Source organism: Lagopus muta, chromosome 8 (assembly GCF_023343835.1).
Source record: "Lagopus muta isolate bLagMut1 chromosome 8, bLagMut1 primary, whole genome shotgun sequence".
Taxonomy (NCBI): Eukaryota; Metazoa; Chordata; class Aves; order Galliformes; family Phasianidae; genus Lagopus; species Lagopus muta.
Genome location: NC_064440.1, coordinates 22,015,170 through 22,035,128, shown reverse-complemented (window position 1 = coordinate 22,035,128; position 19,959 = coordinate 22,015,170). Strand labels below are relative to the sequence as shown.

General features: G+C 40.2%; 1 protein-coding gene across 7 annotated transcripts in view; it reads left to right on the top strand.

The window, feature by feature from the left end:
• Positions 1-19,959, top strand: part of SESTD1 (SEC14 and spectrin domain containing 1) — a 63,184-nt gene that overhangs the window by 6,432 nt on the left and 36,793 nt on the right. The window contains exons 1-3 of one of the 7 annotated variants that reach the window (XM_048952789.1): positions 1,284-1,334; positions 14,572-14,723; positions 17,847-17,926. In XM_048952789.1, coding sequence (XP_048808746.1) covers positions 17,872-17,926 — 55 coding nt within the window. In that variant the 5' untranslated portion in view covers positions 1,284-1,334; positions 14,572-14,723; positions 17,847-17,871. Of the gene's footprint in view, positions 1-1,239; positions 1,335-3,154; positions 3,386-13,139; positions 13,271-14,571; positions 14,724-17,846; positions 17,927-19,959 lie in introns of those variants that run through there. The other 6 variants (XM_048952788.1, XM_048952787.1, XM_048952790.1 and 3 more) reach the window with 6 other exon arrangements.

The window sequence follows — 19,959 nt, the reverse complement described above, 5'->3', positions numbered from 1 at the left end:
AACAAGCAAAGCAGCTAGCCTGTAAATCCTTGCAGCTGGAGGGTTTCCAGCCTGCCTGGTGCAAGGCTGTGTCCAGCAGCGCTACATGGAGCTAGAACAAAGCTGTGAAAGCTGCTCTGGGGTGCTGCAAAGGATGGTCCTGTCACACCTGGTGGCATCCAGGCCCATTGTCACAGTGAGGAGCTGCTGCCCACTGGAAGCCTGTGGGGGTTGGTTTGGTTTTCCTTGGCGGCTGTTTTTTCGGGAAGCATAGCAGCTGAAGCTGGAGGCAGTGACTGCATTGTGAGAGCACAGCTCTGCCTGTAACAAAGGCTCTGTTGTGCTGGTACACAGCAAAGCTCCCAAGGCTCAGGATGTTTTCAGCCTATTTACTTCTATTCATGGTTGGTTAAATCTGGCATGCTTGCTGGAAAATAATAACATATACGAAGGCTCATTTTAGTCAAATTGATCCTTGGTACAAAAATACACCGTGATTTCCTTTTCCTGGTAGTTCACATAGCAAAAGCCATTAACTATGCCTCTGGGTTTCCAGAAGGACCTTAAACAAAATTGTTAATCTCAGATTCTATCCTGCCAAATTACTCAGCAGAGGACACCTGGAAAAGGAGAGTCAGAAAACCTGTTACAACATGTTGTGTTCAAACTAGCACAGCTGTAGCCATGGCATAGATTAGAGCAACTATTGGGTCTGTCTTAAAGCATTAAAGTTACTGCAGGCTGCTCCCCAGACTCTTGTCCCTCACTCAGTTTGTATAGTCAGGGTTGCCCAACCCATATGCAGAATCTGAGACTTAAATTTCAAACAGGTAGTGATTGCCCAGCCTGTGTCAAGATCTGCCTGCCAAAAGCTCTTGTCAATTCAGTGTTATCCACAAATGTACTCAGTATATGTTTGAGTGCAGCAACCACATCATTTAAGAGGACCAGCCCCAGAAAAGGAGCCCTGGGAAATCCCACTAGTGGCTGTTTGCCAGCCTGGTATAACCCCATTTTACAATCACGCTTTGAGTCTGACCTGTAACCCACAACACACGATCCTGTACCATATCACACCATGTTGTACCACATTGTACTACGTCATGCCATATCATACTGTACTGTACCACACGGTGCTATTGTAGTGGAAATGCTAAGTCATGGCCTGAACCAATGATTGATCACCTGGTGGGAAGGCGGGTCCAATGCAGGGGAGCTCAGGTGTATGCAATCCACTTGAGTAACTGAAAAGGGGTGCAGCTGGGATCCAGCCCTCCCCAGACCTCATTTAAGTGGTGGCAGTGGTGGTGAGGGGACCTTACTGGAGATTCTTGTGTACCTGTAGCCTTCTGAAGGTAAGGTAGCTTCTTTATTTTTATGCCTATGGCTGTTGCTTTTGAGCAAACTCCCTTGTTGTAGCCTGGGACCTTGCTGCTCTGCTGTCATTGTTGTGCTTTCCATTGCATTACAGTTGTATTGTGCCATATCATACTGTATTCTATTATAACTCACTAAGTTGTGCTGTGCTGCATTATAATATTTCATAAACTCCAGGGGTATTTTATCTACTTCTTGGCTATACAGAAGAGGTCTTTCCTCTTCTAAAACTTCAACTATTTGGTTGGGCTCTCTTCTCAAAATAGCGTGTGTGTACCACCAGTGATTCTCTGTGGCTCCTGAAACAAAGAAGTGGAGCTCTAATCAAAGATCTCTCAAATGCGTTTTTTGCACACAAAATTCAGCTGGGCGAATGGGTGTGCAGCCTCAGGTTCTGCCTCTGTGAAAATATGGCAATGCATTTGCACCTATCTAACTTGTTTTTCAATAATAGTGGAAACTACTCCTTTATTTCAAGCCAATTAGTATAAGATTCCTTATATCTGGAATCTTATTTTGCTGAGACCATGCTCAGATCTTGGCTGCTGCTGCAGAAACTTGGAAATGAGGCTGAGGGTTCAATGTGCTGACACTGTGGGCAAGATCCTCGCTCCTTGCTGCCAACAAGGAAACCCATCTGCTCTCTATGCTCATTACTATCCATGAAGGGTTTACCTGCTGTGATCCACAGCTCAAAGTACGTTCATCTGGGCTCTGATGTTTGTTTGTTGTTCTTCCTTTTGTTTTGCTGTTGCAAACATTCTTCCAGAAAAGAGAGATCCAGAAAAGCAGGCTGATGAGTCCTGTCTCTTTGATCACCTCTGAATATACTACTGATAACTCTCTGTTTTTAGCTCTTGGGCATCAGAGGGGCTGTGCTGTTGAGAGGGGGGATGTGTGAGGTCAGTGTGATAGCCATGCTCTGCCCATGAGTCCTACCACAGGCAGCGGTGGGCTGGTAGGAAAGCTGGGCTTCCACAAAGCTGTTTAGAGGAGAGAAACCAAGCAGCTGTAGCCTCTGAGACAGTTCTTGTGTTTGGAGTGGGACACAGTAAGTTATATTCAGTCATTCTGCAAATAGTAAAAGTAAGATGCCTGTTACAAGAGTTTGCCACTCTCTTTTTGCTATTAAGTGCCATTATATAGTCCAGAAACAATGGGTTCAGCTGTAGTGTTAAGACTGATAGCAACCTGACCTTGGGCAGTTAGGTGGAAAGTGAGAGCAGAGTGTGGGCTGGTTTTCTTTGCAGTGTTTCTTTCCAGACTTCACATTTTCACTAGTATTGTTTTAGCCTTGCTTAGCAGTGAAAGGATGTTTGTCCAAAGCTGGATAAGGATGGGAAGTTATCAGCTATGATCTAGGGCAAAGAAGTTATTAGTTGTGTGGTTATTGAGATCAGCGTCAAAGGGCCACAGGTGGAAGTAGTCAATAACGCACTGTTCAGGACGTTACTACTGATCAGTTCCACCTGCAGTCAGTTTGCCTTTAATTAAACACGTGCTCAGCACTCTGTCTGCGGACCGGATAGTTACAAAGTCACTGGCAAGCAAGGCCTGCGCGCCTTACAGCCACTCGTTTACGCAGTGGACGAGTTTTTCAGAGAAGCGCTGCTGCTGGAGCTCGAGCAGCCCCATCGCGGCGGCGCCGAGCGCGGCACGAGCCCGGACCCCAGCTGGGAGGGGCGGGCTGCAGGCCGGCGGCGCGGCACCCCCTAGCGGGGCGGCGGCCGCGCATTGTCTCCCGGCGGGGTGGGGCTTCTCGTTGCCGTCTCCCGGCCGGGCCGGATCCCGCGCAGCTGCCGCGGGGGCTCCGACGGAGGGAGAGAGGCGGGCGTTTGCGTGTCCCGCAGGCGGGAGCCCAGGCGCGGGCGGAGGCGGGTCGGCGGCCCGTGGCCGCCGTCTCCTTGCCGACGGGGGAGGGGTCGGAGCCCTCGCCGGGGCGGCCGCCGCAGCCCGGCCGGAGCGGGCGGGACCCGACTCCACCCCGCGTCTGCCCTGCACGCCCGGGCACCCGGAGCGCCGCAGCCCGGTGAGTACGCGCCCGCAGGGGCTCTTCCCGTGCCGCGGCCCCGGCCCCGAGCACCGCGCAGGCTCGGCGGCCTGGCCGCGCTTTGTTCCCTGGCGGCCGCGGGTGCCCCGCTCCGTCGGGTGTCGGCCGGCCGGGGCGCGGAGTGGCGCGGTGTCCCGGTGTCCCGGCCTCGCGGGGCAGCCCCGGCGGGGCCGAGCTCCGTCGCCCGGGGGAGCTGGCGCAACAGGTCCGGGCTTTGTCCGTGCCGCCGCTACGGACGTGGCCGCTGCGGGGGGGCGGCCGGGGCCTGCCTTTGTGCGGGAGCGCCCGGCCTCTCGGGGCTGCCCGGAGCGGGTCAGCGGGAGCAGCCCTGGTACCAGCACTGCCTCGTGCCGGGCGCCGCGCGTGGAAGCGCTGCTGGTTCTGGAGAGCTGATTCACGGCTGCGGCACGGGCTGCTCGCGGCCCCGGTTGCCATTTCTTTGATTTTTGACAGGTCCATTGTCTGATGGTGTCTGGCTTTGCTTTCCCCGTGATTGTAGCGTCTCGTGCTGCCCGTTCGTAGAGCCTTTCAGGCAGACAGTTGTTGGTAGGAGATATTCTCTGAAGTGCTTTAACATGTCGTGTATCCCTGTGCAGAAGCAACTATTTAAGAGTGAAGCAGATTGTTGATGTGGTATGCTTTTTTTTTTTTTTTTTAATTTGGTGCGTTTTTTACAGTGAGCACAATTGGCGATGCTTATGTGGATTGGTATCAGCGGCTGCTCTTGTAAGTGGCTCTTTCATCTCTGTCCCAAAGGAAATAGTGGCCCTTTGCGTTCCTGGTATTGCAGTGTCTGCATTATCCAAATGATTGGATGCTGACTTTGTTCACTCATTTAAATTCCTTGTGATGAAGAAGCACTGTTTGTTGTGTTATTTTTTTTCCTCCTTTCCCCATTTGGTGATACTGTCTGTTAAGGTGTAGTGCACAGTAAATTACAAGTACAATGATTATATTCCAGGAACAGTTGGTGTCTCGTGTAAGGGCTCTCATATTTTGAGTTTATGCATTTTTACAATCTTGATCTTGTGGTCCCTATCAACCATTTTGTTGTCAACTTAATGAAGGTGATGGGATGGTGGACTTAAGAACAGAAGCATGGTCAGAGAGGCCTGTGCTTTCCTGGAGGGTGCTGATCCTTCTTTGTTTTGTGGTCAAAAGCAAACAAACTTAGAGATAATTCCAGTGTTCTCAGTGATGGGTTTGAGAGTTTTGCACTGTTTGTTCCATCATAAGTTGTTGCTTCTTGGAGAATTGTATAAAATCATCTCAGCCAACAGTTTTTCCTGAAGTAACAATAGTTGATGTCTTATTTGCAGTTTAGATATCTGAATCATCACTTTTTCTGAGGGAGGGAAAAACAAGCTGAGAAAATTGTTGCTGTCTGATAAGAAACAGTGCCCTGATGTCTCCTGGAGTTATTAGTTGTAGTTATGCAATTCCATACCTAATTTATTTCTCAGTGTAGCTTATGCTAACAGGGAAAACATACAGTTTTGGTGTTGATTCCTGTTTTCTAACAGTGTGCAAGAAAATGTATCAGATCAGTTTCAGGTCAGCATCAGCTTGCTGCTGTTTGGGAGGGACATGAGGGAGGGAACGGGGCATACATGTGGAATAGACAAAATGCGTCAGTGATGAGCTTAATTGTGATGCTACGCAACTGGCCAAGTCTGTAGGGCAAAGGAAGAGGAGGAGGGATGATGAGTAGTCAGGAAATATGCACTATTTTCAGTGGGTAGCTCCAAATCAAATGGGTGAAGCCTCCCCTGGCTGATGGTAGTGTTAGGGAATGATGTCTCTGAACTCTCACAGCACATCTTCCCAGGTTTCTTCAGCATTTGCTGTTGATACCTTCATACCTGATCTGAAGGTATGTACTCTTGCCTTCTCTCCATCTTTTTGGTTTATTTGTCTCTCTGGCAAACTTCTGGTAATACCACTCTTGATGAATTTAGAACATCTTTTGTGGGAGAGTGTTGTATTGACTGCTGCAGCTTAGTTAGCTGTATAACCTGTGAAAGGTATTTAGTAATACTGTAAACACAGGTGTGAGTTGTTGGGTGGTATTTAATCACCACTGCAAGGTCTCCTGCAAGTCTTTAAGAATTTGCTGAGGCTTTTCATTTGATGCTTATCTTTTAATCCTGCATTTTCCTAATACGGATGGGGACTTTTTCCATCTTGAGTTCAAATTCTAATTCACTTTAAAAAACAAAAACAAACAAAAAAAAAAAAACAGTGTTTGGCTTAGTTCATAGGAGTACCTTCATCTTTTCACAAAAGCTTTTTTCCTTTAGCCAAAAGCTCAGTGTAGATTACCTCTGCCTGAAAGTGTACTGTGAGGATTCTGGATCTTGTTACTTTCCCACTGCTTCCGGTGCTGCCTCAGGAGCATTGCCTGCTAATTATAAACAATGTTGATGTCTACCATATGTTTTGGTAGAAAATGCAGGATTCCTGCTGTCCCAGGCAACTTGAATACTTAGTTTTGCAAGAATTTGTGAATGTATACTGGAAAAGTAGTTCCCTTATCATGTAGCTTTATATTAAAGCCCTGCTGTCAGTTTCCAAGCAATAAAGTTATAGGATGAGTATTAATTTCTTAAAAAAAATAAAAAATAAAAATACAGACTGTTCTTAATCTAGATTTGCAGAGTCTGGACTTTAGAGCTGCACCTCTAACCCTGAACAGAAAGTGTTGTGTTCCAGTACGAATGGTAAGACTGATCTGTTCCAAAACTAAGATTGCACAAATCTTTCTGTGATTTATTTGGGTGTCATGAAGCTGGTGAATACACTGCCTTCAGAAGTATCCTTGAAGCTTGTGTTGTACAGGCGTACTTAAATTGTTGCTGGTGTCCTCTTGAACTCACCTACTTTTCTTGTCCATCTTGCCACATTGTAAAACCTTCAAAACCTAGTATGACAAAAGGGAAGCTTCTGATACTGTAACTGCATTCTGCAGTTTGGTTTGTGTTACAGTGTTTCACATAGTATCTCCTGCAGCAGCGTTCTCAATTGCGTGGATGATGCTTTCCGTGTAAGACTGGGGTTGAGCAAGGTCTGAAGAGTGCCGTGATTGTAGGTGAGAGTAAGGAAGAAGTTCTAAAAGCAGCGAAAGAAATTGTTGCTGTTCTGGTCTTGATAAGCTTATGTACACAAGAGAAATAAGACTTGAATACCTTGAGTGAACAGGCAGAAAAATGAATATGGAGTGTTGCCTTCCTGTTTCTAAGTTTGCAGCCTTTTTTAGGACCAAGTAAAATTTGGAACACTGGGACAGAACACCCAAAGGAAATTAGTTAAGAGATGATGGTGTGACTTAGAGCTTCATGGAAGCAGTAATTCAGGGGAGGTAAATGTAGGCACATGCCAAGCTAAATTCCAGCACCACAGAGATGTGTTCATAGAAAGATATGAGACGATGAATGTAGGCCAGACAAAAAAAACAAGTGTTGCCTGAAGAAAATAGATTGATTTGATGTTAATGTATTATGTATGTGTTTGAACTTGAGAAAATAAATGACCATTCTTAAGAGAGAGTTTTGAGACTGACATAATACATAAATGAAAGGTGCCATGGCTTATCTGCTTTTAGGTGTTGTTGAACACTCTGGTTTCTAGTCTGTATGCTCCAAATCATACTGTGGAATCATAGAATGGCTTAGGTTGGAAGGGACCTCAAAGATCATCAAGCTCCAGCCCCATTGCCACAGGCAGTGCTGCCAGCCTCCAGGTCTGGCATAGTGTTTGCTGATTCTTTCATGTAATGTTCTAATTGAGCCCTAGAAAATAGCATCAGTGTGAAATGCAAAGGCATAGCACATTCATACAAGATACTCCAGATAGCGGTTTAAAGCTTTATTATTTTTTTTCTCTAAAGCCTATGACCACCTATTTCTACTGCCATATATAATGTTGTATCTTTTACTGTGAGGATGAGCAGTGCTGTGGTTACTGCAGGTGGTTGCTCTGGCTGATTTGATTGTGGTTTGGAGCCGAAATGTTCAGGATTTTTCACGTGAGCACAAAAACCGAAGACAGCCCTACAAGTTGAGAGATTTATTTCTTTCATGCACAGTATTTAAAGGGCAGCATGGTTATTTTGTGTTGCAATGCATCTCTGTTGTTCTGAACACTGTGAACTTGAAAATGTGCTCTTTATGGCCCAGATCTGGAACATCTCAGTTTTCTACTTTCCTGTTTGGTTAAGATTAGCAAAGTTCTCAAATTGCATATTTCTTATGCAGGGATTTAAATTATTGTCCTCTTTGTGTCTAATCTGTGTGCTCTGCAGTGAGTTGAGGTATGTGACACTACCTTATATATTACTTTTAAATACAGAGGCAACTGTTCAAGATGGTTCAAAGCCCACACACAGTCTTTTTCCTTAACTGGGAATTTAATTTGTCAGATATTAAACTCAGTTTAAGAGATTTGTAAATAGTCTCACTGTTAGTGATTTGTTTTGGGTCAGTTTTCTCCACCTTAAAAGAATAACTTTTTTTCTGCAGTACTTCTGTGTTCTCCACTCGACTTTCTTCTCAAACAACTTATTGGCCTCTGCCCCAGACTCTTTCTGGCTTTTAGTTGAGAAGAGTGTTTCTTTTTGTTTCTGTGCAATTATAGTGTCATACTGTCCTGAGAAATGATTCTGAGGGACTGAGCCACATGAACTCATAATCAATGCCAAGTATGTGTATTGTTCTGAGGTTGTAGAACTAGATTGTTTTCTTATATAAATGTTATAAAAGGAACAAGAAGTTCTAATCTGGCACCCCAGAGGAAAGTTATTTTCCACTTACTCTGAACTGCCAACAGTTGCACTCATCAGTGCAGCTGTTTGTCCCTTGACTTCATCTTTTGATTTGGCTGCTTATGGAATTGTCCCTTTTCTCCTACTGTCTACTTAGTTTTATAAACTACCAAAGGCGTAAGAGGTCTCTGCAATCTTTCATCATGAACTGGTTTTGGCCAATTCTTTAAAGTATTGGTGATAAGGGACTTATTTTGCCCAATTCTTTTGTGCAAGCTTCTGACTGTTGTGGTGTGGCTTATTTTTTTTTCCTTCAGTAGAGGAAGTAAGGAGGGAGGTGTATCTCATTTTATTCTATTATTCAGTATTTTTTTGTTAAGTTAAACTGAGATTGTTTCAGTTACAAGTGTTTGCAGTCTGATTTGTCTTGCTTCTGCATGATTTGCAACTAAGTACATTTTAAGAGCTGAACCTGTTGTTTTTTTTTTTTTTAATGGGTGTTAGGGAAGCATCATGAGGAAGAAAATGTTTGTGCTGTGCTTTAAACGTTGTATTTCAGTTGACTTATTGACTTATTATTACGTTCAAATAGCAAAGGGGTGTAAGAAGCCACCTCCCATATTGCATCATTTTGCTTATGCTGTGGTCACTCAGTGCTCTGAAGTGAGCTGGGATTCTTCCAGATGACTGCAGCTCCTTGCAAATGCTTTGGCTGCCTGTTGCGAGAGAGGCAGTAAGGTCAATCGGATTCTGCTGCTGTCTGTGCTAGCATCCTGAAAGGGAGGTTATGATGTTCTATGGAAAGCCCTGTTGTTTACTGCTCTCTGTAGATGGGCGGGAGAGGAAATAAGGGATCCATACAAAACCTGACAAGCACTTTCTCTCCTTTGTTAGCTTAAAGCTTCTTGGATACTGCTGTAACTTAGCATATACAGTATATTTGGCTAGGCCTGGGGCTGGAAAGGTTAGGAAACTGAAGCAAGCAATAATTTCATATATCACATGTTGCGACATCATTACAAACTTCTGCTTTTCTGTGGGTTGGAGTTTGACTGCTGGCTGTGGACTTGACCTTTTGAATCCAGAGTAGTGCTGTTCCTCTGGAGTGTGCTAATTGCTGCAGCCCTGTGCCTGCCCTTGTGTGAGAAGCCTGGGGTGCAGGTATCCTGTGTTGCAAGTGTGGGTTATTAGCTAGCTGTACTGTTTCTATGCTCTTCCTTCTCTTTTGCTCTGACATTTGCTGCAAGTCTGAAGAAAAGCACTTGTTCTGTGAAATGAATGGTTGACTGAGATTGAAGTTAAAACTTACGAGTACAATGCCTTTTTCTTTTTGGGTAGCATAGCTGCTCTTATTCTCTTGATTTCCATTTGCTTGCTCCCTTTTCATTAAGTTGCTCATCATTTCTTTTTGCCACTCATCATTTATTTCACTGCTTTCAGTATATTGGGGGGGGGGGGGGCAGCAGGGGAATTGAATACCAAAGATGGATTAAATAGAGGAGGTAGTTATCCAAGACAACACTTTCAAATTTGATTGTTAGATGAATGACCATGTGTACAAGTTAGGACTTGATTATCCAGATGGGGAAAAAAAAGGACAGGAGAAACTGAGTACACTTTCCAGGCTGAAATTTGATAAGGCTGTGCTGATATGCCTTTGGATGGTAGCTTTGCACACTGTTGACAGAACGTTTATCCAGAAGTTGGATGTGTTTTTCAAGCTACACTGACCTGCTGTTGCAATTAACAAGTTGCTGAGTTAAGAGTACTAATCACACATGTTTAATAGAACTGACATTGTATAGTTGCATTTTACAAATGAACTTGTATACTGATGAACTCTCATCAGTCCATAGTTTTTATTTTCTTAATCCTTTGGTATGAATTATCATTTTTAAGGAAGATTAGGAGTATTTTCTTCATGTACAATTTGAAAATAGGCGCAACATGAAGTTTGTGGGTTTTTTTTAACTATTTTGTTCAAGGACTTCTAACACTAAAAAAAATGATGCTCCTAATGTGTTGGTTATCTGCTTTTGAGTACCTAAGCTGATGTTCATCTGTCAGCTTTATTGTTACTTTGAATCTGTCCAGCTGAGCAACCCAGTTCAATTTGCTCTTTGATTAGAAACAAAGGTAATGATTGAATGTTTACAGCTTTTTTTTCCCCCTTTCTGGTTGGTTTTAGTGTGCTTCTCAAATTCCCCTGGGGTGTAGTGGGGGAAATCCTCTTGTGTTCTCTCTGCCACTATCCCATAACTTTAATGTAGCTTTAGTGGAAGATAAAATAATGATCTACGGTAACTCTGATATTTAGCTTTTTCTGTCTTGCATATGGATTTTATTTTGTGTATGGATGAAGTTGTTTTAAGCTGATCCAGATTGTCTGGGCTAATGCTTCTTTTGGGTTGGAGTTAGCATCTGTGTGCTGGCTTCAGAGAATGAAGCTGTTAATTTTGAAGGCTTGCAATTCAGAAGTTGATTTTTAAAAGCTCAAAACTTCAGCCTATATGATCAAGGTTTATTTTCTTTTTGTTTTTCCAGTATTTCAGAATGTCTATTGTCATTTGTGCTATTGTTTGTGTCTGGACTTGCAAGCTGCTACAGTTTTGAATGTAGCTGCCCATCTGCTCCTTGGCTATTTATAGGCAAATCTATGGAGCTCCTTATATTCTCTCAAGTGTTCAAAACATTAATGAATTAAACATCACAATGCTCTTGCAAAAAGGGAACTAATGCATAACATCTCCGTTTTACAGATGGAGAGACTGAATGAAGACTAAAAGGGATAAATGACTTGCTGAAAGCCATATGTATATTTCATAGCAGGACAAGGAATGGAAACCAGATTTTTTTTTTTTTTCCTGAGCTTTCATCTTGTGTTTAGCAGATCAGCTACTCTGTATTGCTGGATACGTGACAAAAATAATGCAATACTAGTTTTCTGAAACTTGCAATAGGTACTCCTGAACAGACAGACTCATTTAAGGATCCACTTTGAGTTCAAATCTAATGAATTTGAGCAATTAGACCCCTCAAAAAGAAGACATCAAGGCCCTGGAGTATGTTGAGATAAGGGCGATGAAGTTAGTGAAGGATTGGGAGCATGAGTCTTATGAGGAGTGGGCTGAGGAGAATGGAAAGTTCAGAGGAAACTATTGCCCTTCACAGCAACTTAAAAGGAGGTTGTGGTGAGGCAATGGTCAGCCTTTTTTTCCCAGGTGACAGTGATAGGATGAGAGGGATTGCCCTCAAGTTGCACCATGCAAAATTCAGGTTGGATATTAGGAAAAACTTCTCTGAAAGAGTGGTGAGGTATTGGAACAGGCTGCCTGGGAAAGTTGTTGAGTCACCCTCTTTGGAGAGGTTTAAGGAAAGGGTAGGTTTAGTATTTACAGATGTCGTGTAGTGGGCAGTATTTGATGTGGGTGGGCCACTTCACTAGTTGATCTTAAAGGCCTTTTCCAGCCTTAATGATTCTTTGATTCTATAACTGTGTATGTAATAATTCTTCCTGATCCTGAATTCATTTTGATTGTGGCTCCCACTGGATTGCTTAGAGAGAAAACACGTTAATTGCAGTCAGGTTCTCTAGTGTGTTCAGGGCATCTTCCAATCACCTAGTCAGTGCAAGCTCGTGGACTTCATCTGCCTTCTTAATAGACTTTTCAAATGATTTTTAACAGCATCTGGTAATTTCTTATTTAATTAATTTTATTGTATGAAACTGAAGACATACAGTAGAAAATGCAGATGATATCTTCATCAGGAATTATGCATTTTGACTTTGCACTTCGCACAACTTTTATTTTTGAGTGCTTTCTGTAGTTTTATTTTACTTTTTTTTTTTTTTTTAGAAAGTATTTTTAGAATTTCAAATTGTCCTGGATCAAACTGCATGACTTTTGCTAGAGCTCAGAAGTGATAGGGGATGCAGCCTGCCTAGTCATGATTTGATTTTGCATGGGAGTACAGACTGAAATATTTGATCTTCCAGTATTTCTGTGCAAATATTCTGAAAAAGCAAATACATAGCTGAAGATGAACACAGGTATATTGCTTTAAAAACCTGAAAGCCATGGTAATTCGAAACAAGATCAGTGAGTTCTTCACTGTAGTTATTTCATTTCTAGCATGTTTTCTATATACAGAAATTTTATAATAGAGCCAATAAAAATACTACATCTCAAGCAGATTGGAGGTGGGCATGCAGCACTCTGAATTGTTTCTGACCTACAGCAAATGTATTTAATCTTTTTAACTTGTTTTGTTATCTGTAACACTTGAGGTTATAAAATTAGTGTGATGAAATTCAGAAGTGATGAAATTCAACCTGTTGTAGAAGTTCACTTTCTATAAGTGAAATCTCTTCTTTTCAGTTTTCTTGTGTTATTATTTTTCCTCTCTCTTGCTTTTTTTCTTTAAGGTCAAATGTTTTTTTTTTTAAAAATTGAATTCATGATAGACTTGTTTCTTCCAGCTAGACACCATTATAGTGTTGAAATCGCATCATTCTTTCCTGACCTTCCTTATTTTAAATTGAGAGCTTGATGGTCAGTTTAGGACCGTCATCATGTTGTCTTCCAAACAGGTTAGTTATTTACAGGACTAAGTATACTTGCATGTGATTTTGCTTATTAGTGTACCTTTGAATGCTGTCAGTGCAAAGTAAACACAGGATCTCTTAAAATTGTTTCTTTCCAGTAGAGAAATAGCATTTAGTTTCATTCACCCTGAGATTCTCTGGAGTGTTAAAGATAGTGAGAGGCAGTAAACCTTTCTTTAATCCTGAAGACTTTTTTTTTTCTGGTGTGTTCAAACAGCCTGCTGTAGAGTTTTCTTCTGGATAGAGCATGTCAGAACTCTCATAGAAGAGGGGTAACTGCAAACTTCAGGAGCTTCTGGAACAAAGGGCAGGTGTTTAAATTACAGTTCTGACTCACCTCCCTTCACTCTCAATGAACAGAATATTTCCTTTGGTTACAGGAAATATGGAACAAAAGAACTATTTTGATCCATGAACACTGCCAATATTGTGAGAAATGAAAACGATGTAGTGAAATTGGTGTTTTACTAACAGCAAAAAAAGTTGCTCACTGGAGTCAGTAAGTTAACACTTTTATATGTGAAGGTGCTATGATTATGAAGTGAGTGTGGAAGTTTGCTTTCATTCTTGATTATAATAAAATCAATTTTTAGTAACTTTGAAGTATAACTTAAGGATTTTTCCTTTTTCACCTTATGAGCTGCATGTTCCACATCTGAAAGAAAAAAGAATACTATTAAAGCTATTTAGCTACGTGCATGGTTTAGCTTCTAATGGAAAGGCAGAAATGATTTCTGGAGTCATTTTTGAGTTTAGTGTTTAGTATTTAGTGTAACGGCCCACAGATTTTTGTCTGCAGCATACAGGAGGATTTAATAGGGTTCTTATCTGAGTAATTGTTTAAAGTGCAAGCTGCACTGAGATGCAGTTTCCTGAAAGACAGAATTTCTGTTTGCTTCCTTCTCTAGTGTGGGAAGTGCTTTATACACATAAATAACAAAGTCACTTAAGTAGGGAAATTGGCGCTAAGGGGTGGTAATGAACACTAGAGCAGGGAGGGAGGACAAAAAAGTGTTATTTCTGTTTCTTAGTTAAAAAAAAAAAAGTCAGTGGGTTTTTTGTTGGCAATGAAGCTCATTGTTTCATCAAGAAAAGGAAAACTTACTGTATTTTACCTCGGGTGCCCTGATTGAAGTTTTGTTCGTTCTTTTTTCTTTCCCCACTTCCTCTAGATCACTTACAATCTGGATTCTGTTAACTTTTTTTTTTTTTCCCCAAGGAAAAAAGTTCTATTTGTGCACATGAATATAGAAGTACTCAGAGCTCCAGATCTCAATCTAAAGCCTTGTGCTTTGAATTAAAGAAAATAAAAAATAATTTTGGGCTCTTTTTTCTGGGACCTATCTTGAATTAGGTATTTTTCTGTGCAGAATTAGGTTTACCTTTTTCTTCATAGGAGTTGATTCTTTTTGTAAATATGGGAGATCACTTTTAAGGGGTTGAGGAGTGGGGCAAGGTAGGTTCAGGCATTTATTAACAGCAATTTATGGAGACCTCAGATTCCTCTCAGCTTTGCTGTTATCTTCTGTGTCTGGTGTTTACCTCTCAGAAGTGGTCTGTAGGTTGTATTTACACCAGCTGTAGGGCAATAGTAGCAGTCTGAGCAGAAATTGATGCCTACTGTCTCCCTTTGGTTTTAGACTAAGAGGAGTTAAAGGGCTGCACCTAAATACAAAATATTGCTTTCCTGATGAGCCTCTCTCATGCTGAAGTTTTCTAAAGACTTAGTAATAAATAAGGTGTGATGGAATGTCTTGAAGGGTGAATCCACTAATATTCACAAAATGTTGTTCCTTGTAGGTTGGTACTGCAAAGCTTTCTCCAGGAGCTGTTCTCACTTTGATCTTAAAGGAACCAAGCAAGATGCTGAAGGCCGCTCTGGGCTTTCCTTTCTTTCACGCTGTGGCTTTGCCAACACTGTGGGAACAGCTCAGCTCCCTCTCCTAGAACAGGTAGCTTGCTGGTCTGCCTGCTGTGGTAGGGACCTGGGTTACTTGCCAGAAACCGATGCCAATAACACACCAGTGTTATACGTATTGTACCATATGTAAGATTAAATTGTGTAAATGTAATGCTTACGTAAGTGTTTATTTGAGGAAGGTGGGAGGGCAGAAGTACACTTACAATTTCTTTGATTTGTTCAGTTTATTTTCCTGGAACTAATTCCCTTTAGGGAGATGTTTCTTTCAAGACAAAGTGGAATCTTAAAAACAAAAACAAACAAAAAAAACAGACAAACAAACAAAAAAAACCCCAATACCTACAACACTCAAACAGCCATGAAATAACCTGCCAGCAGCCCTCTCCAAAAGCCCAACCCCATAAGAATCCTGAATCAGAATTTAGCTCACTTCTGAGTTTTACAGGAGTGGGGATGTGTTTCTTCATAAACTTCAGAGATTTTTCACATGGGTATGTAAAAATAACCAATACTAACCTTAGTTTGTTTTTTTTCCCTCCTCCTTAAGGTGTATGAGAAGGAAATGAACTAAATCATGTAAAGATTATGAGCTAATTTCATATGTTCCTTAAAATAAGAAATGCTTAGGAGCTCTGGATCTTACTTTATTCTTTTAGCTACTGCAAATAAGAACTTTCCCAATCAGTTGATGATCATGAGTTACACTGTAGGAGTTGATATAAAATAACAATTGCACTTTCAGTGCTGCCTCAGGGGGAGCACCTTGATAAAATGAAGGATTCATTAAGCTTCCTCCTTGACTGGCATTCTACTTCTTTTCCTGGGTCTCTCTTCTTTGTTTTTCATATGTGCTTAAAAGCTAGGGCAGTAGGTCCACACATTACTTGTGGAAGACATTTATCTAGTGGTTGATAGAAATGTGTGACTTGCCTGGAGTTAGCATGGGACTAGGGGTGGACTGCAAGTGCATGATAACCATGTTGTATTGCTGTGCTTATTGATTCCTATGTAATTAGAAGATAGTGAATATTTTTATTTTTGTTAAAGAGAATGGGTGGTAGTTCTTCCAGGCTGAAAGTGTGATAAAATGTTCTTTGACCAAGTCGTTTGTTGCTTCCATATAGTATCACTATTTTGCTTGGTGTTGAGCAGTACCAAGTAAATGGTACAAGCACAGAAAAGAGTCTGACATGATATGGTATCAATATAATGATACCATATTCTAATCTGCAAATATAGATTAAGAGACAGAAGTGTATGAAGTAGTAAATTGTCAGGTTTTTGAACACGAGAAAAGAAAGGAGAGGCCAGAGAAATTTTCTAGGAACTAATCTCCATCTGCACATAGCACTTCGAATCAAAACAAAACTCAATGGAAGGTGGCTAGTAGTAGCCCAATGTGTGCATATGTGTAAATATTATCTGTTGATATAAACCCCTTGATATGTCTTTTGCACGTATCCAATGATTCTTGAAATCTCATATTAAAATTTAAGCTAATTTAAGTCTCCAAGAAGATTTGGTCATTTTTTGTATATTAAAAAAAAAATGCAGCCATGATTCTTTGTGTATTCATATTTTCACATTTAATAAGTATATTATTTCCTTAGATATTTTGTATCCTTTCAGCATCCTACAGAACTTAACTTTCTGAAAGATTTCTGTTCTTTTGCTGCTTGTCATTTGCCAGTGCTCAGGCTGCAGTTTTTTGAATGGCTGAGGTGCTAGTCAGTCTGCATCAAAGTCATTCTTTTTATTTATGTAGGCTCACTGCATTTGATGTGTCTGTCAGTATTACATCTTAATGTTCAGGACTGGTTCCTGCTCTTTACAACTGAGTAAGTTAAGCAGCAGAATTTAGTAATCTGCCAATGTTTTTTCATTTTTCTATGCTTTTATTTCCTTCTTTAATTGTGTCTTTTACTGGAGATTATATATATATATAAAAAAAAATATATATATATAAATATATATATATATATGTAATCTCTTAGCTGTACTGGATTGTTTCAAATGCATGCCTTGGGATGTTATCACTAAAACTTATCATTTCATGCAACTGTTTAGCAGACATTCATCAGTAGAGCCACTTCTAATACATAACTTCTGTGTAATTCTTGATTGTATTCTGCAATAGCAGAAGTGTATGTTTACTTAAACACTTTGAGTTTTGTTTCTGAATGAGTAAACTAAGTGCAACAGTTACCAACTTATGACCAGTAAAGGAAATGTTTCTCAAAGTGTTTTCAACTACGAATTAATGTCATGGGCTGAGTAACTTGCATGTCATTTTTGTGACGCTTACTAATAGGGGAAAAAAGTAGTTCTTCAGTATGAAACCAGTTTCTGAATAAACAGTATGTTTGTTTTGGTGATTTTTCTTGTCTAATATGAGTGGGTTGTCTCAACTCTTTCATAGTTGGGTTTTATCTGTTTTCTTAAAGGTTTTTCTCTTGATAGTTTGTCTAATTGGGGTGAATAATTGAATCTGAAAACTATGATGCTGATCTTGGTGCAGGAGGAATAGGAGGGTGTTATTGCTGTGATGCAGGTGAAGTTTGTTACCAGGAAAGTGCTGTATGCAGTGCTCTGGGGTGTAGCAAAAACATGACCTCAGGAATACTCATGGGTGTGAGTTGCTGCTTTGTGCACCTGGAGGAGGAAGGAGGTTGCAGTGCTGGCATCCTGTTCATAGTCAATGGAACACCAATGTTTAATCACAACGAACTGCAGTTTTTTTGCACAAAGTTGTACAAAGGAAGGGATCTGGGGACAAAAGGAGCAAAAAGCATTTCCATCTGTAGGTTAGACTTGCTTATTTTGACTGTTAGATTTTTTTTCTTTAATTGGAGATCTACTAATGGCAGGGTAATGATGGCATCCTGATACTAATGGGGCAAAAGGTATTTCATAGTAATATTCCTGGTGATGTAGAATGGACTATGAAAATGTAGATGAGAGCACTAGTTTTATTTACATGTTCTGTTTTATGTCTGAATGACCAAGCAATTAGGTGATTTGTTTTTCTAACAGTACTGCGGATTCTGTTTTGTACTTTCTTCAGAGGAGCACGAGTGTTTTGGCCAGAGTGCTCTCTAGTGAAACACCTTGATTTGTTACCCCTGCTTTACAACTTCAACTTCTTGTGTTTCAGAGCTGTGAAAATTACCTGAAATAGAATGGAAGCGTCAGTAATATTACCCATTCTGAAGAAAAAACTGGCTTTTCTTTCAGGTACAGTTTCAACTTTCCTCAGTTGGGTTCTTTCTACATAACTTGGGTGAAATTTTTGTTTGCTTTCTTGTATTTACTCAATGTATGTAGCAGAAATATACTGCAGGTTAGCACTTGTATCATTTCAAAAGCATCTTTTTTTTTTTTTTTAATCTAGTAGGCAACATGTTGTTGCTGGTTTTCAGCACTTGATTTCAGTGTAGCCTGTGACTCTACTCCACAAAGTAGATGTCCTGAAGTTTCAGTCCAGAAGTAAAAGAATAACAATTTAGCAGGCATCCAATAATAACCCTTTTTGTTTTCTGAGTGGTTTTACAAATGCAGGTGGTTAGTTTTAGGATTTTCTTTACCTTTATCTTTTCTCAAACCTAGAAATAGATGTTGATAACACATTGTAATGTGTGGCTAATTCTGCTTCAAAGTAGTTAATTCAAGCGAAGCTAGAATTACTGTTTTTCTTTTCATTCACAATTCTTAAATCTTGAATTAATTGTAATTCTCGTCTCTCCAGGCCACAGAAAAACAAACAAACAAACAACAACAAAAAAAAAAACGAAAAGGAATGCTTGGAAAGATGGATTTGAAAAGGGAAAGCAGTTAACTTGCAGGGGACTTCACAATTTTAAAAATTGACAAATGTTGCAATAATTAAGTGTTCTTCTGTTTTAGTTCATTTTAGCCCACCCCAATCACTTGAAGTGAAAATTGTTCCTTTTTAAATGCGATTTATTTTGATTTGAATTTGCTTGCTGTCACAGGAGATTTCAAATCAAACAACTCCTATTCAAAACAATAAATTCACGTTATATTACAGCCTGTAAAAGCAGGCAGCTTCCTCAGTAGTGATAGCAGATGCATAAAATGGTTGGTTGTTTGGCTTTATGCAGCAGGGAAGTTCTCATTAACTAGAGTGCCTTTGCACTTTGTTAAAGCTGCCTGATCCATTTTGAAATATAGATCTTCTTAGTGAAAAGCAATCTACTGAGTGTCAGGTAAATGCTGTCACCCTTTTTGAACTTTCATATTTCTAAATAGGTTTGACCTCTTTGGAATTGCGTAGTATTAACAGATACTTTTAGTTTAATAAATGATAAAGATTCAGGCAGTAGTTCTATTAAGCATTCTTCAGTGTAAGTAAAAGAACTTCATAGACAAACCACTTTTTCATGTCCTTTTTTAAAGCAATTTTATTTCCTTTAGTTTTGTAAGTAAGACTACAGTGATTTTAAAATAAACATAAAAATGGTGTTATAGTCAAACCTTTCCCTGGTGTTGATTGTATGATAAGGCTGCTTGTAATGTGCATACAAGTAGTATTGGCCCTGCCTTTTTCTGGAAAAACAACCTAGTGGATTTGGAATTCATGTTGGTAGGCCGTCATAAATGGCAGGAAGATGGGAGAGCTAATGACTCAGCAAAACAAACAAAGAACAGAAACTCAGCCTGTTTGGTGCAAAATCAATTACAGCGTTTTTTATTTTTCTTCGTTGCTTTCCTTAGCTTATATGTATTTTTTTTTTCCAGTTAATAAACTATGTCACTTCTGAATTAGGCTACACAATGTGTTGATTTGCCCAGATTCTTTTCAGTTTTAGCTCTAAACTTGAGAACTCAACTGGGGGTAGAGCTTTTTTGTAAAACAAAGGAGATTTCAAGTTCATTGTGCTCATAGTCAAAAATCACAATCTGTTTTGGGTTTCTTTCTAAATGTTGTCTTCTAACAGTAGTGGTTAATATTTATGGTATCTCTAATATTTAGAACATTAAAAATAATACTGCTAAAAGAGCAATTTGTTTTGCCATTAATTAAATACTTCAGTGTGTTAATACTGGCAAATGCCGCACTGTATTCATGACTGAAGTCCAGTTTCTCTTCCAGAATTTTCTTTAAAGATATGATTTTATGTTAAAATGTTTTTTAGATGGATAAATATATACGTTGTCTTTTCTATAAATCGCAAGCTATCAATTTTCACTGAGCAAAATAATGAATTATAATTCCTACTCTGTCCTTGGTTTACATTATGACAGGT